The 26,914-nt window shown below is 37.4% G+C and overlaps 1 protein-coding gene across 10 annotated transcripts in view; it reads right to left on the minus strand.

Annotated features, from left to right (window-relative positions):
* The window catches only part of PARD3 (par-3 family cell polarity regulator), a 641,307-nt gene that overhangs the window by 147,268 nt on the left and 467,125 nt on the right, over nt 1–26,914 (minus strand). For 7 of the 10 annotated variants that reach the window (XM_067542624.1, XM_067542621.1, XM_067542626.1 and 4 more), the window contains one exon: nt 4,480–4,590. The exons of the other annotated variants lie outside the window; for them this stretch is intronic. In XM_067542624.1, the coding sequence (XP_067398725.1) occupies nt 4,480–4,590 (111 nt within the window). The remainder of the gene's footprint in view (nt 1–4,479; nt 4,591–26,914) is intronic. 10 annotated transcript variants of the gene reach the window in all.

The raw sequence follows: 26,914 nt of genomic DNA on the forward strand, positions 1-26,914 counted from the left end.
CTGCAGCTCGAGGCCCAAGAAAACGATAAAGGCCCAGAATGGGCGAAGAAAAAAAAAATGGGAAGGAGAACCCTCCTCCATCCCTCAAAAGCACAAACTGTGCTAAACAAGGGAAAAAATAATAAAAGAAATACCTGTAAAATAAAAAAAAATAAGCAAGATGTGCAGCAAGCCACATAGCTTAGCTAATGGACACTGCAACATTCTCTCTCAAGCTGAAGGCACTTAAGAAGGAATTGGAATGGTTGTTGGTCTGCTCCTCACTATACCCTCATATTGGGGCATGAAGGTGTCTAGGATGCAGATGCAGACCCATGGACACTGCTGATGAAAATCTCTGATCAAGGGCTTATGGGCTTATGCATATCCTGATGTGGAGCACCCATAGGGACACTACTCAAAGAACAACTGTCCAAATCCAAGCAGTGTACAACCTAGCCACAGACGTTGGACTTGCTGGAGAATGGAAAAACCCTGGGAAAGGACAGGAAAAAACAAAGGTATTAGCAAATGATGTTAAAAGGAAGTCTCTCTCTCTCTCCAGCAAGGGGAACAGACCAGAACCAGAAGGCAGGACTGGGCAGGAGAAGAGGAGAGTGCAGATGAAGTCTGGACTCCCTGGAAGACACTGACTAAAGACCTAAAAGACTCTCAAGAAGGGTAAGATGTGAAGTTATTTTCCCATAGATTTGTATATCTCCTGTGCTTCATATATGAGTTAAAGTGCAAGTACAATTTAGAAGTGCCTTTGCAAAGTCTATGTATTACTTGTTGTAACTGTCATGAAGTCTCCAAAAGGGTGACAGTAATCCACAGTGGGAGGCTCTGAAGAGACTTTGGGTGGAGCAGTTGGGTTATGGGGTCCCACATCCCCATGGGGCACCAGACTTGGAGTCTGCACACCAGGAGTGTGCCTGAAAGGCCAGATATAGAGACAGTATCATAACCTTAAAAGCTGGTGGGAGTGAAAAGTTTGGGTACAACTGCCTGATGAGCATCCACAAAGGGAAGCTCAGCCATGGCAGTAGCATTACCCTCTCGGTTGCCCAGAAAAGTTTGTGTAACCAATACAGCAAAGTTTGCCTGAGTCTGTAGACAACCTGAAACATCTCAAACTACTCCATACATCTCTATGGGATATAAATCCAAGACCAACTACTCCGAAGGGGCTGCATTAGTATTACCACACCAGGGGATTCTATGTAGGGCAGGAGCAGAAGAATGTAGTGGATGCAGCTCACCAACCGAAGCAGATGCAGGGGTGGCCCCCAAGTGTTTCTTGAGGAAGCAGAAGAAACCTTCTGCTACTCCTGAGGGGACAGGGGGCCCCATGCTACTGTCCCTACCTCTCTATGGGGAGAGGAGACCCACAGACACCACCACTCCAAGTATTCCACATGGAGGGGCAGGATCACAGCATGAGTGTCAGGAACAGAGATCCCGCATGATGTGGTGTGCCTAAGGCCCAGGATTGCCTTGATCTGGCCCTGAATGGACCCAATTCTGATCTCAGTTCCAGCGGTGTAAATCTAAAATAAAGCCTTTGCACTCAAGCTTCAGTAACAATGCCACTTGGGGCTGTAAGTTTGTCAGAGCTCATAACCTAAGCGGTTTGGGTCTGCTGGTCAATTCCTGGAAATACTCAAAGATAACTCGCTAGCCTCCCCTCTTAGGAGTAAATCAGTGCCCCAGAATGGTGATATGCAGCACTGTGTTGTTGGATGAAATGTCAATCTAAGATCCTGACAATTTACTGCCAATAAGTATCCTATGACAATTTTTGTAAGAATGGTGGGTGCTCCCTCCAGGTTCCTGACACAATTCCAATGGAGGCACTTGCTAAACATTCTGGTCCATTTACTTCCTGTGCTAAACTGCTTTGTTATGGTTACTGATACACATGAACCAGAGCTGGCTAACGTGACACTCTTTTCAAAAGGAATTATTGTTAGTGTTAATATTGTATTCATAAAAGGCAGTTTTTATCCATTTCAATAAGTGATAAATTAAAGTACATTTATTTGCTTATATGTCTTCTAATCAATATGAACAAAATACTTTCAAGAGTTTAAGCAAAATACTGTTGTAAGCACATTATTATTAAAATTATAAAGTCAGAGTATAATAATTTTATAAAATTGTGGGCATGATTGATTTTTTAATGGAACATTCACTTGTTCTCTGACCCCTAAGGATTTTTTGTTCCAAACCTCTTATACATAGTAAATTCATTAAATTCAGCCTAATTCCCAAAAGTATTGCATCATTAAAGGTATAGAGCTTCAAACACCAAACAAAACAGAGTAAGTGAACTGTGCTACTAAAACATAATGAAAGTGAAAAAAGGACCCATTATGAACCAGCATTATTTGACTAGGAATATTTTACTGTCTTTCCCAATAATTGTTTCTAGACTTTTGGTTAATTCGCATGGGCAGTAATTTATTATGCATCTAATATAGTTACATTACAAAATAGAAAGGAAGAACTGCAATCTGACTGCAGCAATTCAAAACCACCATGGACTGAGTCACTATCTGGTACTTTTGGAAACTTAAGGAAGCACCCAGCATATTTTTGTTGCTATATTATCATCGTTTATTAACAGTACAGGTCCCTGCCACAAAGAACTTACATTATAATTGCACACAGGACAGACCAAAAAGGAAACCAACAATTGGGGTGGGGATGTGAGGGCAGAGGAAGGATCTGGATCACAATAACAACATCATGCTGTTACCAAGTTCTGGCATGTGTACACTGATGATTTGAGTGAATATATGAATTATTTTATGACACAGCAGGAGTGAGTTTTTAGGAAAAATTTCAAGGAGGTACAAGTATTTTGATGAATGGAGATTGGGAAGTTGTTCCATACATAGGAAACTATATAACTAATTATACAATAGAACTCAGAGTGACTATTACAATCTGATTTATTACATGCACATTCTAGACTCTCACCAATATTATTGAGAGAGAGTGCATGCAGGAAATTTTCCTACTATGAAAAAAAAATTGTCACGCAGAGATTCCAACATTCAGCTTTGATGATGATGATGATAAACCAACACACAACACACATGTGTAACACACTTTGTTACATATTTCCTCCAGTTTCAAAACTTCCCTTTACATTTTTATTTGACAGAGCAATTACTTTAAAAGAAAGTCTCAAAAAACAGGAAGCTGTTTAGTGCTCCGATTTTTGGTTTTGTCAATAAAAGGAAAATTAAGCCATGAGTAAAGAACAATCAAATCCATGGTTCAGCCTCTCTACTAGCAGAAGAGAAACTGCAATTTTTACAATTAAGCTCTGCTAACAGATTAATCCTAAATATCTTTTTGGGAGTCAGAGATCCAATATAGAATTCACAGATTCATATATCTTAAGGCAGAAGGGACCATCATGATCAAGTAGTCCAACCTCCTGCATTACACAAGTCATACAATTTTACCGTCATTTCTGCGTCAAGCCCACAACTTCTGGTTGAGGTAGGACACATTTTTTAGAAAGACATTCAGCTTTCACCCCATCTCTAGGTAAGTTGTTCCAATGGTTAATAACCCTCACTGTTAAAAACATGCACCTTTATTTCTAGTCTGTGTAGCCTTTGTCTAATTTCAGCTACCAGCCATTATAGCTTGTTATGCCATTGTTTCCTAGATTAAACTGTCATCTACTCTCAGAAATCTTCTCCCCATAGAGGCACTTTTAGACTGTGATCGAGTCACTTCCTAATCTTCTCTTGGATTTTCCCCTAAATGAAGTAATAAGAGATGATAGAGCCTGGGCCCAGAATCACTGGGGCCTGCAAGAGACAGGGTGAAATTTAGATTGGAAATATTAGCTTGTTTAAAATAATGAGGAGCACATGACACAAAAAATATAAAGGCTTCAAATGTTAAGAGAAGGAAAACAAGGCAAAAACAGTTACTCACCACTCAGTTTTACAATTAACAGTTTAATGTACACATTACTCCATGACAACATAGACAGAACTGCAGTGACAAATTTATTTGCAATGATCAAATTTTAAATTCTATTTCTGAACAGCATAAAAACAACTAGCAATAAACTAGGTATGCAAGACTTTAAGGGAAAGATACAAAATGTATTTCAATTTTATATAAATATTTGTTTTCTGAGAAGTTTGCAAAATTGATTATAGAATCAGTCTTGAGAAAAAAATTAAAGTTACTCTTTCATGTACTCCAATACAGAAATAATTATATAGCTGCTACTGGTTGTGTGAAAGATACCGAACGCAATCAAAGAAACTGTCACTATTTATATCCCAAACAAATCTAGTTTCTCTCTGTCTCTTTCCAGTATATTAACTATATAAACACATCGGCATTTGGGTAATATCATCAATGAAAACCAAACTTCAGTTGCATGTAAATTCTTGAGTTTAAAAACACAAAAAATAAATGAAAACTCTCTCTACTAAGGTTTAAGCAAATACTGAAGTCTACCTCTCCTGTTCTTGCTTCATTCGTATTCTCTCCTCTTCTGAAGTAAGGGCTTCCTGAACTTTTATTTTACCAGTTTTCTCAATCTTGTCATCTTTGCGATGTTTGCCAAACCTGTTAATAACAAAACATTCTAACTTGTCAAATGAACACAAAGGTATTCCTCTTTTCCTAGGACAATGTTGTGCTCATCATAGGAGGGAGAATGCCAAGAACTCTGAATCTCCGTTTTTAATATTTTTCCGTGTGTTTTCTTGAGAATTTATTAAAGATTAGTCTTTTTTTTTTTTTATTTGCATTGTATGCTTTTTTCTGAGAACATTTCTGGATCCCTATTTTTAAATACAAAATCAACCAATGTTTTAAAAATTGCTCAACACTGCAACTTCCAGACAATGTAAATCAAAGTTTACATGAGTTTAGGACCCTCTTTTATGAACTGCAAGAGAAAATCCAGAATCATCTGTATAATAATTGCTTGGAAAGCAATAGCAGCTCACTTCACACTACAGCAGCAGTTGCACTGGGTATAGTGGATAGAATTTTTGTTGGTGGTTTTAGCCTTTAAAGCCCCAAATGGTTTGAGACCTGGTTACCTGTAGGATTGCCTCTCTCCTTGTGACATGCTGTTGCGATTAAGATCAGCAGAGGTGCTTGAGCTGGACCTCCTCTGCTACATACAGGAAGAAGTTGCCGGCAGAATGTTCTCCATGAGGGTCCCTCACCTCCGGAACGCCTTTCCCCCACTTTGTTAGCCAGACCTCAGAACTGTTAAACTTCCAGGCATGCTGCACATTCCACTGTTTTCTCCCAGGCATTTGGGGAGGGGAATGTCTGAGGTTGGAGGTTATTTATTTATTGTTAGGAGCAGAGTGTTTGTGTGTTAATTTTTACTGATCATAGATGAAATTACATCTTTTACATATTGAAATAAAGAAATAAATAAAATATTCCTTAACATTTAGGGATTAAGAAAGAGACAATTTTGGCATATTTAAAGCACAGGGGATAACATCTATTAAGCCCATTGTGTTTACCATTTCAAAAGCACTGAGAATATTTTTTCCACCAAATGCTCTGCTGAAACCGATGAAAGTTGATGTCCACTTGTGGCACTATTCACTCAGAAGTTCACATCAAAAGTAAAACGAAAGCACCTAATGTGCAAACTGGAGCCAGGTCATTCAAATAGCAGTCCAGGCATAATGTTTATAAATGGAAGAATACAAACTCCAAGTTCTTTTAAACACTTAAAAAAATTAGTATTCATGGGTCTGAGGAAAGTTTTGAAACTAGCAATAATTTATAACATTTTTTCCTTTTTCCCTCTTCTTTATAAAAACAAAGCCATTGTGTGGGCCGAATACATACTACACAATGACCCTACAGAAAGATTAATCTCTGGCTACTCAATCTAAAGATAATATTATACAAGGCAGCCAAGTCTGTTCTTAGAGTTAGCTATAAAAATGTAGTGAACATGAACTATACAAGTTTTGGAGGGAGTACATGGGTGTTTTCATTTTTCCCAGGAAATATTTCCATTTCCAAAGTAATCCAAACCTGGAATGGCTAAATTGATCATTAATAATTATTTGAAAAGGCAAAGGGAGAAGACATGACAGGGCTGGAGAACATGAAACACTAAAAGGAGGTATAATATTATGATAGCAATTAAAATCTCGTTATATATTGTGACAGTTGCTTTGGGCCTCATTTTTATAATTAAAATTTAATGAGTGATTAGCAATACCTGGATAAGATAAGAAGAATATTAAAAGCCTATATGGCTACATCAGGAGCTTTTTAATGGTGTGAAAATCAACAAGGAATCCTACAAAAATGGAAACATTGACAAATTGCTAACGTTGAATATAAAAGAATAGCACACACCATGTAGGGACAAAATCAGAAAGGCTAAGGCATAAAATGAATTATACCTAGCAAGGGACGAAGACAGTAAGAAGAGGTTCTATGAATACAATAAGAACAAGAGAAAAAGCATTGGTCCACCATACTTTGGGGAAGAGTTAATAACAGATGACATCAAGAAGATGGAGGGATTTAATGCCTATTTTACTTAAGTTTTTACTAAAACAGTTAATTATGACCAGATGCTTAACACAATTAACATTAACAAGGGGGGAGAAACACAAACTAGAATAGGAAAAAGAATTCATCCTAGGATACTTGAGGTACTAGCTGAAGCATCAGTGATTATCTTCTTCAAGAACTCATGGAGGGCAGATGAGGAGGTCCCAGAGGACTGGAGGACAAACATAGTACCTATCTTTAAAAAGAATAAGAAGGAGCAGGGGGAATTATTCACCAATCTGGAAAGATACTGGAATAAATTATTTAAAAATCAATTTGTAAGCACCTGGAGAAAAATAGGATGAAAAATTATCACCCACATAAATTTATCAAGAACAAATCATGCCAGACCATTCTAATTTCCTTCTCTGACAGGGTTACTGGCTTACTGGAGAGGGGGAAGTAGTGGACGCGCTATATCTTGATTTTAGTAAGACTTTTGCCATGACATTCTCACAAGCAAACCAGGCAATTGCCTAGATGAAATTACTATAGGGTGGGTGAACAACTGGTTAAAAACTGTACTCAAAGAGTAGGTATCAACGGTTCACTGTGAAACTGGAAGGACATATCTCGTGGGATCCTGCAGGGGTCTCTCCTGGGTGGTCTATCATTCATATTTTCATTAATGATTTGGACAGTGGAGTGGAGAATATGCTTATAAAATGTGCAGATGACACTAAACTGGGAGGAACTGTAAGTACTTCGAGGGCAGATTTAGAATTCAAAATGACCTTGACAAATTGGAGAACCGGTCTGAAATCAACAAGATGCAATTCAGTAAAGACAAGTGCTAAGTACTACACTTTGCATGGGAAAAACAAATGCACAGCTACAAAATGGGAAATAACTGGCTAGGCAGAAATACTGCTGAAAAATATCTGGGGTTTATAATGGATCACAAATTGAATATGAGCCAAATATGTGATGTAGATGTGAAAAAAAGGCTAATATCATTCAGAGGTGTATTAACAGGAGTGTCATATGTAAGTCACAGGAGGTAATTGTTCCACTCTACTTAGCATTGGTGAGGCCTCAGCTGGAGTTCTAGGTTAAGATTTGGGTGCCGCACTCTATGAAAGGTGTGGAGAAGCTGGAGAGAGTCCCGAGAAAAGCAACAAAAATGATAATAGGATTAGAAAACTTGACCTCTGAGGAAAGGTTAAAAAAGCTGTGAATGTCTAGTCTTGAGAACAGAAGACTGTGGGGGCACCTGATAACAGTCTTCAAATAGGTTACGGTCTGTTCTAAACTAGATGATCAACTGTTCTCCACTTTCACTGAAGGTAGGACAAGAAGTAATGGGCTTAATCTGCAGTAAGGGAGATTTAGGTTAGATATCAGCAAAAAACAACAAAACCCCAAAGCCCGCAGAAAACCACACACAACACACCTTTCTAACTGTAAGGATAGTTAAGAACTGTAATTGGCTTCCAAGCAAGGTTGTGGAATTTGCCGTCACTGGAGGCTTTTAAGAACGAGTTAGACAAACACCTGTCAGGGATGATCTAGATATACTTGATCCTGCCTCAGCACAGCACACCGGACTACATGACCTCCTGAGGTCCTTTTCAGCCTTACATTTCTATGGTTCTGCAATCTTCTAAAAAATTCCACCTATTTATCAAATAATAGTTGCACCCCTTAACGAGACAATAAAAATTACATATCTCAGGAAAGATTTTCATCCACATTTTGGATCCTTTAGGCTGCATGAAAATGCCAGAGCAGTGCAAAGGGACACTAAAACCCAGTATTTAGCCAGAGAAGGATTCCCCCAGGGCCAGAACTGTGGAAGATTGCTGCAAGCCCTGGTACAGGAAGGTGTGCTGAGGAGGTGGGGCGGTGGTGGGAGAAGCATGCCAGGGGTGGGGCTTCAGCAAATACTGCTGTGGAGATTCCAGGCAGCACTGTGGCCCACAGGTAATCAGGGCAAAGCTGTTGTAACTCTGACAGGACCCCAGTGGTCTATGTTATGTCAGGAGCAGCGCAGCACTGGGAGAATATAAAGGTGACTTGAAGCCAGCATGTTCCCTGTCCCATTGGGCTTTGATTTCTTCATTGCCTCAATGAGAAATATAGATTAAAAAAAAATGTAATACTTCCTCCCCACCCTAGGTAATACTAGAATAATTTTAAACGTAACTTTTTTCATTAATATTCTTCTGAGGATGGATATAGCACACATCATACTATTAAGCAATATCCTTTTAATAACAACATAATCAAGCAAGAGCATACCTCACATATTAGTTGGTTTATTTAATGTTTCCCTAATCCAAGTCCTGCTCCTTAAAGCATAGTTTTAAAAAACAGTGTAATGTTACTCTAATTGTAACATATGAAAATATTCCAAGAATCTTTTTTCATGAATTGAAATAAGAGGTGCAAATTAAAAACATCCTATCTATCCAATAGTGAGAGAAACTGATGAGGGAGAATAACTGAAATCTTGTTCACCCTAATTGCCTACATACTCCAGAATTCTATTAATTTTTAGCTTCTTAATTCTCCTTTTACAGCAAGGGTCAGAACATTTCAATAAGCATGTGAACACTCAAAGTCAGATTCAGAGTTTTAAACTTCAACTCAATGTATGACAACAATCCTTTAATGTCAAGACAGTTAAAATATAAAAGGATGGATTATTTTTCTTTTATTATGTTCTAGAATGGCGTGTTCTTCTCAGACAGGTCATTTTTCAAGTTACAATATAGCAGAAGAAAGGGCTAACCTTAAAGACATGGTGGTAGTTTGTTGCATTATCAACAAAGAGAAGAGGATCTGAGAACAGAGTCCTGTACTTCTGTATCTTTACCTCAAGCCAGGATAACCTGTGTGTACCATCCAAGCTGTGTAAAGTATATAGCAAAATTCCTTTTATTGGTCACTCAGCTGTACTAAACTGGCATCTGCTTGCTTGAGTGAATTTTCCATCAGCCAATTTGGGGCTTGATCCAAAGCCTCTTAAACTCAACAGAAAGATGCCCAGTGACTTTACTGGACTTAGGATCAGGCCCTCAGAGTTGTTCAACAATATAAGAGTGAAAAGAGGGGAGAATAATTCATTGGAATATAATAATAAGTACACAGGACAAGTTCAAGGTACTGTATGATTTCATGTAAAAAATCAGATTGAGGAAAAAATGATTATACGTGAGCAATATGAATTCTGAAATGTCTATCGAGAATAGCATCAGTTAGAAAGAACATATCAATATTTCTGATACAACAAAAATAATCTCCATGTAATCTACTAAATGGATTTTACTCTGATGCGTTACTGATGAGATCATTGCCGTCTGCCAAATCGTCCACATATTTCATTAGAATAAAGAGCTATGGAAGAAATATGCATTAGTTGATTAATGAAAAAAACACAAAAATTGATTGAGACAGAAAAAGTTCAGTAGCATTATGTTCCTTAATAGACAAAGGACTGTCATTAAAAATTAACAAATGGTAAGTGTCTCAAGCTATTCTATCGATGCTTTCTGTCATAAAGTAAGGCATGCTCTTTTCCCACTAGTAGTGACAATATTTTCTCTCTCTCTCTCTCTCTCTTTCTCTCTCTCACACACCCACACACACCACTACTACTCAAAAAAGGTTTTTAACCCTGTTGTGTCAGCAAAATAAGATTTATGTTTTTAAAAATTCTTCCAAATGACAACACACACAGTACCTCTTTTCGTAGATAAAATAAAAAAATATTTGATCTAAGTGTTTAACATGATATTTAAAACAAAAAATGCCTGATTTAGGGCAAACAGATGCTTAAAATAGCATCAGCTACTTAACTTAAAAAATGGTAGAGGCTTAACATAAAATCATGAAATATTAATTATCTTGAAAGTTTATTGGCCTTCCAGACTTTGACAAAATTAAAAAAATTATATTTAATAAAATTCCCATTTAATGTAGTGTGTGTATTATATATTCCCAATATATGAAGAGAAAATACGGTAGTCCTAAATGCTCATGTTCCATACAATCATTTTTACTAACCAGGAAGTCTCAGAAAATCTAGAAGATCAGATCTCTCTGCATGAGCTGCCTCTGCAGCATCATTCTCCCCCATGTGCTGTGCAAGCCCTGGTTAAACTTGGTGACATGGCTGAGATGGACACTCTCTCATTCCCCTGTCAAACCCACGATGATTTCCTGCCTTTTTTTTTTTTTTTTAAATCATTTTTAACATATTCTTCCATCTTATGAAGAACCCACCCTGCCTGAGTTTTTTGATGCAGCATCCAGCAGGACAGGCCCTGGCAACACGACTTATTTAAAACTAAAATGCTACAGAGGTGAGTAAGGGGGCCCTGCATGTTCTGTAGTGGCAGATCTTCTGTACAAACAGAGAATATCTCCAGAGGAAACCCTGGGAGTCACAATGTATTCCACAAGAAAATCATTTGCAGAGTCTGCTCTGAAAAAGAATACCATCAACACAGACCATTATTATATAAACTACCAAGACAGATAACTAGTATGGTCTTTGCACCTATCAGTCCGTCACCCTTGGATGGACGTCCATGCCATAAAGAATACCAGATGAGCCATGACATTCACTAGGTGCTCCTTTCCCTGTATGTATCCAAGCCAACATGCACTCTCACAACCATAAATCTGGATCTACTACATTAGAAAGATAGTCTTGTAGTTAAGTTAGGAGAAATCAGGATGACTTTGCTGCTGTTCCCAGCTATGTTCCAGGCTTCCTCTGTGATTTTGGGCAAATTACTTAATTTCTCTGTGACTCAGTCTGTCCATCCATAAAATGATGATGAGCAAACCAAGGCATGCTGCAATAACTTTAATAAAGTGCTTTGATTACTTGGAATGAAAGGCACTACATATGGATAAATGATTATTATTCCATACCAGAGCTCCTTTACGGTCTGTATATTTGCAATGGTTGCATCTAATACCAGGTATGAAACACTTTAGTAAATCTCTGTTAAGAGAGTTCCAGAGGGGTAGCCGTGTTAGTCTGAATACAGCAAAAACAAGGAGAGTTAAGAGAGTCCATCTTTCTATACATTACTAACTATGGCAAATTAGTCAATTTCTCTGCGAAGAGAGTCCATCTTTCTGTAAATTACAAAAATATGGTAAACTTCTTGCATTGCTTCCTACACTTCTGACCTTTTCTACCTGCTGCTACCATTAAGAGTTGTGACAAATAAATAAAAAGAAACCCTGTGGCAAGTCAGAAATATGTGAGAAATTAACATCCAATCCACAATATTAAACTTTCAAAACAAATCATGTATAGACTGGAAAGGGCGCAGGAGGCAGGGCTAATTTTCTAAGTGACAATATACAGCCAGTACAGCCAGTCAGCAGATAGAGACCTAGAGATGTTCATCTCCTATTCAGCCTACCCTTTCTGCCCAACAAATCAAGAAAGAAGGCGACTGATTACGAAGTAAAAACTTATATTGAGACACAACTATCTTGGTAATCAGCAATGATGAGAGCAACCACAGAAAAAGTACATGACAGTTCAATGAAGGTTTTGTAAAATGCAATGCATTTGGAAGTTTGCTCAAGTGTAGCAAGAGTTCTTCAGAGGCACACAACCACCAACACGGGAAAAATTATTTGGTTGTGTACAGCTTCAATAGTCCTAGAAAGATGAGATTTGATAAACTAAGTGTGTGCTGTTTGGCACTGAAGAACAGAGATTTGTTTTTAAAAAATAACTCATACAGGAGATTTGGCAAATTAAACCAGGCTTTTAATCAGTAATGTACCTTAAATTGACAACATATCCTTTCATTACTGTCATTTAATGTATTTACAAATGCTTTCTATCCCTCTCTCTCATAGTCAGTATTTACCAATTAAGGCTGCAATGCTTTGTTAGGTAACTCAGCACTTAGGAGTTCTATAAAGACGTCAACAGCAGGATGTTAAAACAAATATTGGAAAACTTTGAATAGAAGATGGGGTGGAAGAGAAGATTTACTGGAGAGTCAATTTTCACTTACAAAGTGAAGGGCAGTGTGATTCTCATTCTGAAAGAGTCAAATTGATTAAACATCTCAGTGCCACAATACTAGCAATTTTCTTGTACAGACAGATAGAAAGGCCTCTACATTGTGATATATAAATAACATATATAAGGAACAGAATTTTCAAGTCTATACTTAAGATCAAATTAATCATCAGCAACAGCATATTAACATTTGCCAGTTGCTATTATATCTGAAGTATGGCACTGTTAACTGTTCTACAGACGGTATGAAATTTTTCTTTTGTGAAATTTCTGTTTGTGAAAAATGTTACTCTAGAAGATTTCATGTCAAAGCATTTCAACACTATTTTGTTCAAATTTCACTATACAGGTAAAGGGATCTTATTAACTAACCACATCACAACTCCTAATTTTGACCTATCATGTCAAAAACACAGGCCAAGACGGTCATTTTTCTATTGTTGGATTTGTTCAATTATACATATGATTTTAAAAATTGTGGATGAATATGGGTGCTAATAAAACTACATTATATTAGTTTAAATCACTAGTGTCCACTTACAGTACTTGAAAAGAGTATTTACGCTGTAGATACTCTATAGTGTGTCCTCTTGATTACTATACTTCTAATTCCTGCTCTGTTCATTTCAATGCATCATTGTTTCAAAATACAATGCTACAAATTGCAAATTATGTCTGGCTCAAGGGCTGATCATGAGAAATACTAGCACTGCTGCCTCTGCCTGAATAACTCTGATAATAATGAAAGATTGATTGAGCTCCAAGCAACCTAAATGATGAGAAGGGTCAATCTGAATATTTCTATTAGCTTCTTTTGTTAAACCTAACACTTTGCCAGGTCAGAGGCAAATAAGCATACCACATCTGGTTACCATGATTTTATTTTTCCTGAAGAAGCAGTACAATTTAGAAAATGAGTACTGGTCCAAAAGCAGAACTTATAAGAAATGGTAATGAGGCATGCATCAAAAAATCCCATCCATTTATACCTGCATTTAAGAGATGGCAAAAAATAAGAGTTGGATGGGCAATTTTATCTAACACTTTTTTTATATTAGAAAGCAAAGGAAGTAGAACTTAGTCTTCTGAATAGTCTTTATAAATTCACTTTATAACTGAAATGCTTGCATTTGTGTACCCGCAATGTAAAGGCTCAATATGAAAACTCAATTGTGATGCTGGCTGGATTAGGGGGACCACTTATGATATTATTTAACATCAATGTCAAAATTTTAATAATTTATATGAGACAGCCAATTATAACCTTTCTAACAGTATCTGATATGGCCTAAGTATGATGATACTGTTTATGTGTATGTGTCATATTTGTATTGGAAGTTATGGATAGGTTTGATGTATCTGTATTTCGACTTGTGCTGTGTTTCTGGGCAACACCCCAGACAGGATGGCTGCAGCACTAGTCTGCTTAATGACCCATTAAGGAAACTCACAGCTACAATGGATCCAGGGGGAGAAGCCATAGTTACACCTGATGAGTCACCAGGACTTACTCAGGTGACCCTGGACTCCATCCTATTTCTGTAAATTTCCACAGGCAGCATGGCAAAGGCCAAGGGACATAAAAGGCTGCTGCACCACATCCATTTGTCTTCAGTAAGTCTTCAGCCTTCACCTACTTCTGGATCAACTCATCTACAACTGAAGCTGTGATTCTATTAAACAAAGGACTGAGACCCATCCAGGTATTGGATGTACATCAGAGGGACTATACAAGCCTGCAAACTCCACAATTCTAATGAAAACCTGATATATATGGACTTTCCAATCATTTTTATGTATCTGATTGCTTTAATCATTTAACGTTTCTCTTATAGTTTGTTTCTTTCTTTTATAATAAACCTTTAGTTTTATTTAGTAAAGAATTGGCTGGCAGCATGGTATTTTGAGTAAGATCCAAACTTATATTGATCTGGTAATGTGGCTGACCCTTTGGGGTCAGGAGAACCTTTTTTGGTAAATAGCATAGAGTTTTGAATAACTTATCTCTTTACTGGACCTAGTGGCTGATTGGGAGACAGAGACTGAAACACCATAAAGGGGGCTGTGTATATTTTGTTTTAGCTTCCTGATAACCAGTGTGAGGAATCAGAAGCATTGGTTGTGGCTGGTTGGGAAGTCTGACTTCAGTGTCACCCAGCAGCCCTGGAAGAATCTGCTCTCCTTTTGCAGCCTGCCCTGACCTTGGGATTTTCAGGTGGCACCAGTCAACGTGTACCTAGTTGGTATCTTAGTAAAGAGAAAGTTTTTCAGATACAGTGAATGCTTAACATCGACACAGTTAGCATCAGAATACAAATGGTATACAATGATTTGATGGAATATTAAGAGATGCATTTGTTAGTTAGATCATGAGGACTCCTCAGTAACATTCCTCCTACAGCCATATAACTCTAAGAAAATCAGTAAAGTTTACATGGCCACATAAAAGGTTAATCAAACTACTGAGAGTTCATGTGAAACATTCCAAAGATTAAAACTTCCCTACAGATCTCATTATCTGGAAAAATTAATGTGTCAGTCAGCATTTTTTCAGTCAATTACTGGAAAATCTTTGTTGTTACATTTCCTAGAGAATATCCTCTGTAGGGTAAATTAAGCATACATGATATCACTTTATACCTTCAGTCTGATTCACAAATTCACACTTAATATGAGGGGAGGAGGGGAACAAATTCTTTCCAACAGAGGGTGACAGACCATAGACAACTTGTCAGAAAACTGTGGGCCATGCTTAATTTTAATAAAGATGAGCAGTGGCCTTCACCTCCATCATGGAGGTACAGGCTCATGAAGACATGAAGGTGGGTCACATTTTAGAATGTCCCACGCTACATTTTGCCCCTGATTTGACCAGTAAAACTGAATATGGCTGGAACATAGGAGATGCTTTTTAGTCATAAAGATTGCACTTAGGTCTCTTGGGAGATTCAAAATAAAAATACATTTAAAAAAAATATGAAGGAGTAATCCCAGTAGGCAGGACACCTTTACAAGGTGCCCTAAGACACAAAAAATTAATTTATTGCATACAAATGAAATCCATGCTCCTGTGCAAATCGCAAGTGGAGGTCAAAGAGTAACGGCTAAATTGTGTGTTTTGAAAATTCTATAAATAAAACATTTTAGACATATTTTTCACTGCGGAAATACAAGGCCAGATCCTCCGCTGACAAACTGACATATCTCTGTTGCCTTCAGTGCAGCTACATAAAATTACACTGGCTGAGGATCTGGCAAGCAGTGTTGAACGTTACCTCATGTGGGCAATATCTTCTGTGTGAAAGATTAAGAGCTGAATTCTGTATCACAATAACGTTTGTGCAGCACTCCTGGGGCAAAGCATCTCAAAAGCTGACACAGCCAGCCACGGGAAGATCATTTTATGGCAGGAGGATTCACCAGCAGCAGAGAGCTGGCAGACAGGCTCCTGTGCCAGCCCCACCACAGGTGCTGGAGGTTGGCCAGAAAGAAGGAGGAATTGGCTGGAGATGTTCTGAGCCATAAAATACCCAGCTGCCCTAACAGCCCCTTTGGGCTATTGGCAGTCAGAGATAGGATTTGTCTTCATGGTAACTGGAAGTGAAATAACTAAATCAGTTGTGAATCATGCCTTAAGTTATTTGTGTGTGCATACTTATTTCAGATTAGGAAAGTCCTATTTTGATATAATTTAACTGAGAAATAAGATATTAAAATAGAACACTCAATTAAAAATGAGAGTGTCCGCACAAAGCCTTCCCCAAAACAACTAAAGGTGTGAATTACAAGCAAGTTAGTTATTTTGGTTCCAGTTACCATGGAGATGGGTCTCTGGTTAAAGCAGCCCACTGGCTGCTCTAATTTATACAGGAGGACATTCACCTTTTAACTCCTGTTCTCATGGGATGTTCAGAGGAGCCAGGCCTGCTGTTTTTTTCTTAGAAAATGGTCTAACAGCCCCAGAAACATCAATTTATTATTTAAATCAAAACACACACACCCCCCGGCCTAATGGTTCTTCAGACTCTGACACATTGTTCTTATTATTTGTATTCAACTGGTACCTGGAGACCCTAACAAGACTGGGCTACCACTGTGTTTGGTGCAGTACATATTAACAGATCTACAGCAATACAACGGGTTTTAAAAATCTCAACTTCAAAACATACTTCCCACAAACTGAAACATTTGCAGCCTAAAAATAAATCTTAAGACAACAAACGCTGATGAAATTGGGACTTAAGACTGGTAAAACTCTTTATCTTACCAAAGCACTTTTCATACTTTTGTAGCCAAGACAGAGAAATGAACCAGTAAAGATTTCTTTGTACTGCTGATATCATCAGGATCTAATATCCAGATATCCTGCTTTGGAGACTACTGCACTTTACAGAAGATAATGCAGTGGGTATCATTAGTTGCACAGTATCATCAGAGGAAAGAAATGTTTTTAACTCATTAATTGCCTCTTTGTCTGGATCTCCTGCAGCTAAGCACTAATGTCTTTTTAGTACCAGCCTGGATTCTGAATTTAAGACTTTCAGCACTAGAGATTAAAAATCAATAAAGCATTAGTAATAGCCTGATATATTTAGGATTTATTTGTTTATTAGATATTGCCAATTACATGTTTAATAGCAATTCAACTTGCATTCTAAATACTGCTAGCACACCTCCTGTCTAATGTGCGCAAGGCCCCTGATATTGGTATAAAGTATACTATATTTATGTTGTTTATTACAGTGCCGATTAATGCTGATACAGTAACGGACTCACTAGCTTTTATATTAAGCCTTTTATATGGAATGTATATTGCTGATCCATAAACTCTGGTTCTGATTTGAAGCTCTTAGTGGGTGCTAGTTACCTACCATAATTTAAAAAAAACAAATATACAGAGATTTCCACTCATTTAGAAACAAGGCAATCCACAAAACAAACAAAACCTAACAAGTATTCAGCGTATGTAAAGGCTGTATGTTATTAGCCTAATAATAATATTTTGAACCTCAAAAAAGTCATCCGTCACAGGATCTGAAGGCACTATAAAAGACAGTAATAGGTTAGGTATTATCCCCATTTTACAGATGGGGAAATGGAGGTACAGAAAGGCCACGGCCCAGATTTTTAAAAGTATTAGGCAATGTGGGATTTAAATTTCATTTTCAAAAATGATTTAGCACATAAGATCCTAAATCCCATCAACTATCAAAGGGATTTTGGCTCCAAGGTGCCCAATTCTAACAAGGAATTTTCCTATAAATTTAGCATTGTGGACATACAACATATATAAATATTAAGCATAAAGATTTTTCACAAGATAATGTGGGAAGACTCCAGAATATCCATTATAATAGTATGTCATGAATGTACATTAAAAATGCACAAGTCCCAGTAGATCCACGGATAGGGACTCTGGGCCAAAGTAGCACTGAGCTCTAATGCATGATGGTGCATTTAACTTCCTAACATGAATTTATTTTAAAAAAATCTGACTAGCTCTGTAAATTAAGAGTCAACAAAGACATTGAAGAAGGTGCTGGCATATATGGAATTTATAAGGCTATTTTCTGGCGAAGTGATCTTTCAAGAATCATTCCTAGTCACTCTATATCAGAAGCTAGCCCAAATATGCTCAGTAGGAAATGCTGATTGCACATTGCAGCAGGGTCTATTTTACAAACAGCAGTGACATTTTCTTTCACTCCCATCTTTTGTAAATTTGCACAGAAGCAGCAGAAGTTAATATGCAATGGAACACTACATTACTGCTGAAATGTTATTGCACATTACGAAGGCTTACTGCAACTTTGCAAACATACTTACCTGAAAGGCATAAAAGGAGTGATACTGACATATAATGTTGGGTCTGTTGCAATGCATTCCAATCAGTTCTTCACACTAGAGATGAGAAGCCTGCTCCTTCATGCAGGAGCCACTCTAAACAATCCTTGAAAGAAATTTTAACACATGATATCCTACATAACTCATTTTCGAATGAAGCCATATTTAAGAAGTTGTCCCTTGTGAGTTGTAAGATGAGTTAGCTGAGCTCGACTGTACACATGCTGTAAAATCACTGCTCACAATTATACAAAATGTGAAGAGGGTACAACATATTATTTTTAAAAAGGAATACAAAATATCTCCTTTAGTGACTGACCGATCTCATTATGTTAAAGATCTTATTTAATTGCTATGCTTTGAGATCAAAATGAGAAATTTCAGAGTTAATACTGAAACACCATTTTTACTTTACTGATCACTAGCCAAATAACATTTCTGAGCTTAGAGATGTCTCACTGGAACAAAGCAATTGCCATACTGGATCAGACCAGTGGTCCATCTAGTCTGGCATCATGTCTAAGAGTGGCCAGTCCAAGATGCTTCAGAGGAAGATACAAGGAATCCCATAATAAAATAACCTGACCATATGAAAAATTTCTTCCTAACCCCTATAAGTTTGTGACTGGCTTATGGCCATAGGCATTAAAGTTTTTATCCCTTATACATCTATATCCTATTTAACGCAACAGTGGATGCTTTCATTATCTATATGAATCACATCCTTTTTTTCAATCCTATTATGTTCTTGACCTCAAGGATATCTTGTGGCAGTGAGTTCCACAGGTTAATTGTGTGATGTAAAAAGCATTTCCTTTTATCAGTTTTAAATTTGTGCCTTTCAATTTCATTAGATATTCCCATACTCTGTATTATGAAAAAGGATAAATAAAATAGAAGTGTACTTTCTCTATGATAGTCATTATTTTGTATACCTTACCTTTATCATATCTCCTCTTATTTTTTCTATCCCAAAAATCCCAATCATTTAAACATCTCCCCATATAGAAGTCTTTCTATGCCTCTAGTCATTGTCTAGCACATATATTTTCAGGTGGGATGACCAGAATTGAACACAGTGTTCAAAGTGAGGGCATGTCATCTATCTATATGATGGCATTTCAGTATTATTTTCTGACCCATGGTTTCTACATCCAAACATTTTGTTTCATCTTTTGAATGCCACTGTGCAATTAGTAGAGGTTTACACTGAGCTGCTCACGAAGACACGTAGGCCTTTTTCCTGAGTGGCTGTTGTTCAGCAGTGGGTATGAGTATTTCAATCACTGGTCCTAGTATGGATCTTTGGGCAACTCTACAGTAACAACCTTTTCCCATTTTGAAAACAGATTATTTACTCCTACTCTTTGTTTGTGTCTTTCAGTCAGTTTCTAATCCAAGACCAGTACTTTACCTTTCTTCCTGTGACTATTTATGATTATTTAGTTTCTTTAATAGCCTCTTGGAGGGACTTTATCAAAGGCTTTTTGAAAGTCTATATACATTATATCAATACATTCTCTTTTATCCACTATTTCTCTGATCACACTCAGAGAATTCCAATTGGCTACAGAGAATAATTTTCCTTTACAGAAATCCTGCTGGTTTGTCCCTATTGTATCATGTTCCTAAATGTGTTTTATAACTCTCTCTCTAATTATAATTTCAACCAATTTACCTGGTATTCAAGTAAGGTTCATTGGTTTGTAACTCCCAGGATCATCCCTCCCTTTTTTTTTTTTTAAAAAGACAGGTACAACATTTGCTACTCTCCAGTACAGCAACTGATTTCTCTATACTTTCATCCTGTATATTTCACCTAGACTCTAGGGCTTCACAGATTGTGCACAGTGTTTATAGACACAGACTTTTTAATTGTGCACTACTGATCTACAGGAATCATTTTGTTCATGACCCCAGGCTAATCCACATAGGTATTTCCTGAGCAAACAACTGTTTACTACAAATGTAATGATTTTATTCCCTAACAAAACACAAGCAAGTCCTAACAGGAGGTATTAGCATTCCAACACACTATGAATACAGATCAATTCTCATAAGACGTGAAATGCAATAGTAAGTTAAAGTTCTATCCCTCAGAAATAGATCATCATTCAAGCAAATGTCAACTTAAGAAGTTCAACAGTCATCTGGCTCGGTCTATTCAATTTTTTAAATATAATTTTACATTAATTTTCTTTTAAAAATACAAAATATTCTTAAAACCATTTTTTGTCAGGATTTTCAAAAAGGACAACAGCTTTAAAAACAAAATCTAGAAACAAAGCATCTCTGAACTATTATGCCAATATTACAGACATCCAGCCTCTATCAGTTAATTAACTCTGAAAATAAATGTTTCCAGAACACATTGCAATGAATGTCATTAACAGATCCTTCACTACTCAAGACAGTATTTATTTACCATACTTTGTTAGGGACTGAATAGTCAGTAGCCTTCATTTTCACATCAATTGCAGAAAAAAAAAATCCCATTTTCTATATGGACTAGAATTGAAATTGACTTAGAATCGCTAAACTGTCAACAAATTCTTTTATGAAAAGGTTTGCTTTACAGAGATTATAAAGCAGGTGTCATCCTTGACACTTGCATTCTATATTCATACTGCACATCTGGAAAAGAAACATTAAGGAACGTCAGAAAGGTTCTTAGAAAACTCAGCTGTCATGCTATGTGGCTCCTTTTGCTTGCTTTGCAGTCAGATACTGTGTTGTAGATGTCAGAGGTTCTCTATTTAAATTCACTGACAAGCAAAGGAAGAATACTGGGAGAATATGTTATCAGCTACTATGGACTTGTCTTTGGTAACAGGTCAGTCTGACACTTATTTCTGTGTGTATTAGAAACAGAAACCCTGATTCTATTCAAAAAACATACTCTATACCCACATCAAATTTACAAGTTCAAGATTTACTCTGCGAAAATCAAGTGGTAAGAATACATATACCAAAATCACTGTTTCCTGTCAGAATGACAAACTAGAAAACCACATAAGATTATGTTAATCTCTCATTTTAAATTCATCTTTCACAATTACACACCAGTGCTTTCTGTATGTCATTTAAAAAGGCATAGAGTTTACTGCCCACTTACTGTAACTGCATTCCTTAAATCACTGCCGGATTATGTGAGGTCGTTTAGTTAGCAAAGAGAAATTTGCTACATTAAACCACACACATATGTACCAATTAGATCTCAGTCATAAATGACTATAACGCCTGATGTTTTCAGAAGCAAGCAATGAAACACCATTAGTTTAAGGTCTATATTCCACAAAACAATTGATTACAATTGCCAAGAGGGACTGGAGAAAAGGAAAAGAGATGATACTATAGGAAGGGAAGAGGAGAGATGGAGAAGGAATTGTTTTTTCTGTCTAATAAGAACATAACTATTTTCATGCCATATTTACTTTTAATTAGAAAGTAAGAATTGAAGAATAAGAAAATTCTCTGAATGACAGTTATAAAAATAAAAGTCCTGGGTAATGATCTATATCAGGGTAATATTTACTCTATAGTTAATTTGTTTTGAAGACTGGTGCTTTGTGTGTTCCCAGTAGCTAACAGAAATTTGAACCAGGATCACAGCAATCGGGGCTAACTGGAACCTAGCCAAGCTGGTGGGTCATGAATAGGATTCCCCCAGTATAATGGAAGAGGATTGTGCCTCCTCTGTCACAAATAGGAGAAATATAGTGCAACCCTTTCCTTGTATAATTCAGTTAGAGTCCTACTGGATCCCTGATTGTTTCTGGACATGTTGATTGCAGCAATGACCCAGAATGCATTTTTCTACCTGTGGCTGATTAGATGTGGACCTGGCTACACTTATGCACAGTTTGCTACAACCCAAATAGATTATAGTGATGTGCTAGACATAGAGCAGCCTCTGACAAGCTCCTAAAAATTCCAAATGGTTCTGAACAGACCATTCAACCTTTTGGGTTGGGTAGGTCACTGTGGGCACATAAAGCCTGTGTGTCATGTTCCCAAATGGGTACTAATCCAGCTCCAGGTTCAGTTCAAGGTTCTAGTGATAATCTTCAAAGCCTTAAATGGTATGCAGCCAGTTATTTAAGTGATCTCCTTTCACTGTGTCCTGCTGTGAGACATGAGCTCTTCGGTCCCTGTGCTAGGAACACAGCCTTTAGAGAGCAAGGATAGAGAGTGTTCTTGCCTGACAACCCCCAACCATTGGAATTTGCTCCCTCTTAATTGTCTACCAGAGCCCTGGTTTGGCAAGCTTTACCTCTTGCTAGAAGGCATTATTATTCAGTCAGGCTTTTGATGGAAAATTATATTATTACCTCTTTTTTAAGTTGTTGGATTTTTTTAGATCAGATCATACTTCTTTTTTTCTTCTTTTTTTTTTTTTTTTTTTTTTAACTCTATGAAGGTTGGGGTGCTTTCCAGTTATTTTGATTTGTGCGCATTTCAATACTATCATAGAATATTAGGCATTTCTGCCATATATGTTCAGCTTAAAAGGTCTGGAGTTGGTTGGAGAAGATCGAAAAAAGAAAGAAAATATCAAGTTTGCAAATATGGAGGTTAATTATTAAATGGCTGAAATTTTAACTGAAAGACTTAAGTAACGGCTTACTTAACCCTAGACATTCAGAAAATGCTCATTTCTAACTGATCTTCAAACCTTTTGCAAGAAAAAACACTTATGTTTTGCTTTTCATCTCTTCAGACACCATGATAAGGATAGCTAAATGAAAAACCTGGTGTAAGCAACACAATCAGGAAGCTAAGTAACAGACAATAGTAATCTGTGTATGTTATTCTCCCAAATGCCCAGTCAGAGGTCTCAGATGGCTAATGTGGTTGAAATGTGTAATTCAAACTACAAATAATATATTTATGAATCTGGACATGGTCAGAGCACTTTGGAAACGGCTGTGTAAAAAAGACAACACTATATCTGATTTCAGCTAAACAAGGTTTCAAACTAAATTATCTATTTCCTCTTGCAGAACTGGATGAAACAACACTGTAAGGCTCCCAGTAATCATTTTAAATGTAATTGTAGGATTAGATTCTAATGGTAATATGGGAATATTGCATTTGCATTGGCTTTCCAATGTGACAGCTTACCCATCTGTGCTCTACAATAGCCGAGAGATGAGATGAAGGCCTGACATTGTATGGTTAGAGCTTTACATTTCCGTAAACACTGTAAGCCAAATCTTGAAACTGTGTCCCCAATCCTGCTAACACTTATGCCCTTTAAGCAGATAGTGCTCTCCCACTGACTTCAATGGACTAATCCACACACTTAAAGTTGTACAGACATGTGCTCGCTTGATTGAGGCATTATTTTTACACAGGCAAGTAGAATTAATTTATATCACAACATCCTTACCTAAAGCTCTTCAGGCTCCCCTCTCCCCTTTTATTATATTTGCAACCAGATGTGGTTGGAAACCATGGCTTCATTGCTTCAAGAACCTAAGAAGGCTGGAAAAATCAACTTCTATGTCCTAATGTGGAATGCATTTATTTCATTTTTCCTAATTGGATTAAGTATAAGAATCTTTTATCTGTTCTTGTTACCAGCATCATGAAACCTGAAGATCTGTGCTCCTTTCCTGAGATTGAACAGTTGTCCTTGTCCCATTCTACTAGGCCCCATTCTACTACCACAAAAACCAATGGGAGCTTTGCCATCACCTCCCTTGGGAACAAGATGAGGCCCATAAACCATATTTAAGAACTCACCATGGCTTAAAAGGGAGTCACTCAGTTTGAAATTGTACTGTGCCACCTTTTAACTGTGATGCCATTGTGTTACAGAACCATGCTCAAGATCATGAACAGGGAATCATGTGTGGGCTGGATGTTAGCGTCCCTGGTCCAGACTAACACAGCTCACCACCCCTCTGGACACTACATTCAACTTGATGCCCAGGGGAGAAGCATGAATGCAATACATAGATCTTCTACGTGGCTATATTTACTATGGTAAAACTGCATGGGTGATACTATGGCCATAAATTGTTACACAAGATTGTTCTTAGTTCCTAATACTCACTGCTTTATACTTCAAGGGCAGGGCAAAAATAGCTTGCCTCATTTTCCCAAATAAAAGCACACTGCACATTAGGGGAAAAAATCCATAGGCAATTTTCCTTTTCCAGTCCTCTCCCCAGAAGGAATTACACACAGCAGAAGCTACTCACATTGTTCAATGTATATTGCACTCAGATACTACGGTGATGAACTTGTACAGAAGAGAATAGCGGAGGCAGTGCTAATGATGGAGCCTGTTTTTGCACTGAGGCTTTTCAATTCCTTTTGCCTTTATTGAAGTAACATTCTCCAAAAAAAAAAAAAAAAAAAAAACCAAACAAAAAAACCAGCCACAAAAGCATTACCAGCACCTTTTTTTTTTTTTATTAACTGGTTGTCCTGAGGGCACTTTTAAAAGAAAAATATTTGGACAAGCAGGAAAACTTTTAAAATCTTATGATGCAAAAAAGTACAGTCTTCCAGGCATTCCTAAGAGTGAAACATAAAAGCCAGCAAAACAACATCTGAATTTAGCAAAATCTATATTTCCATCTTGTACACCAAGCTCCAGAAGCTGATTCTTCAATATTTCACATGTTACCGCGATAACAAAGGCCATCATTTTGCTGAGCAAAGTTCCAAGTGTATATTAATGCCCTGTATTTAAATATGAGCTTTGGTGTAAAGGCATAATTTTGAACTGAATCACCTTTTCAGCTGAAGAATTTTCTTATACTATTGCCTTCCCCACTCCAAAATATGTAGAACCCAGATATCATTCTTGGTTAGAATGAGTGATCATTAGAATATCCAGATCTAATCCTTCAAGCCCTCTGTGAACAGAACTTCTTTGAAATCCATGGGAGGTTCTGCACATGATGGGATTGCAGAATTGGACACTTCATTTTTAATCCTGATACCGTCATTCTGAGTTGTACTAAGTTTCTTTCTTCTATTACAAAGAAGTGGCAAAATAATGTAAGCTTTTAAAAAGTTTCTTTATTACTTTAAATTTGCTATAAGGATCTTAAGGAGAATTTTTGGAAATAATGATTCTGTGCGGAAGAGGGAGAAACATAACCTATGATCTCTAGTGGGAGTTTGCATTCTACACTACAATTTAATCAAGAGTACCAAATCCTGAGATTTTAATTGAGGGGAAGCAGCCTTATTTTTGTGCATTATGTAGGCGCCAGTTTATGAGCTGTCAGTTTGCATATAGGCAATAAAAAGCCCCGTCGCTAAATACAGACACTGAAATAAAGTGTCAGATACAGTAATTCCATTCCAGAAGTGTTAATGCAATGTAATGAAGAAAGATTATTTTAAGATTAGTTAAGTGCATTGAAAAGAAGCAAAAGAGGAAGGAAAGAAAAGAGATGGGAGAAATACTAAGAATGTTGTGAGGCACCAGAACAACTAACTATATTTTAATTATGGCTTAAATATTAAATGTTATGGGCATCATGATTTTCTATTTACCAACTCATTCACCAGTTATCAAACTATCAACTGCATCAATTGTGTAGAAATACAAAGCAAGTGGCAACTGTTACACCTTATAAATGCAACAAAGTCCATCACTCAAAAAATTATGGAGAATGGATTAACAAAGCAAATCTAAGCACAGTATGAGTATGAGACATAATGTTGAATTACTCAAATGAACAATAAAAGACAAGCAGAGGCGTGCACAAGGAGGAGCAAGCAGGGTCACACTTCCTCCATAACCATTTCTGCCATCGTCCAGTTTCTGTCTTGCCCCCCCTTCTCCATCCTGGGATTCCCTCCCCTAGCCTGTCCTCCCCTCTTTCTGCCAGGGTGGGTGTTGGGTTGAGTGCAGCTGAGGAGACGTTCCTGGGAAAGACACCATAACTAGCACTCCCGTAGAGCTCCAGTAGATGGAGCCCAGACTGCAGGGAAGCTGGGAGGGCATGGGGGCGTGAGGAAGCCTGCTGAGTCCCATCCCTTCCTCGCCCGCAGCCTCCAGTAAGTTTTGGAGCCCACCTAAGGTGTGCAGAGGGGAGCTCAGGACAACTGGGGGAGAGGCAGTGGAGCCTGGGGGCCCTGGGTGGGGGGCCAGTGTTTAAAGTAGTCACATTTAAACCCCTGCGCATGCCCCTGAAGACAAGAGAATTATGATCCTTTCTGAAGATCCAAATTACTGTTTTTCAAATTAAAGATGTCCTTGTGTTTTGCTTAACGTATCTGACACAATCAAGTTGATTTTATATTTAGTTGTTGATGTCATATAAAAATTAGGAATACTTCCTTCTTCTACAGGAGGAGTTTCCATCTGGAGACCTCCAAGTGATGTAGAAACAAAATCTTTAGACCCCAATTCTGCAACATGTGAAAAGCGCCCTAAGCTCACATGGACGGACCCCCACTATGTCCACGGGGCTGGGTACAAGCAAATGATTTACCCATATGTTTTACCTTGCAAGATTGAGGCAT

This window comes from Emydura macquarii, unplaced genomic scaffold (assembly GCF_026122565.2).
Source record: "Emydura macquarii macquarii isolate MOO-44397 ecotype Brisbane River unplaced genomic scaffold, CSIRO-AGI_Emac_v2 contig_719, whole genome shotgun sequence".
NCBI classification, from domain to species: domain Eukaryota; kingdom Metazoa; phylum Chordata; order Testudines; family Chelidae; genus Emydura; species Emydura macquarii.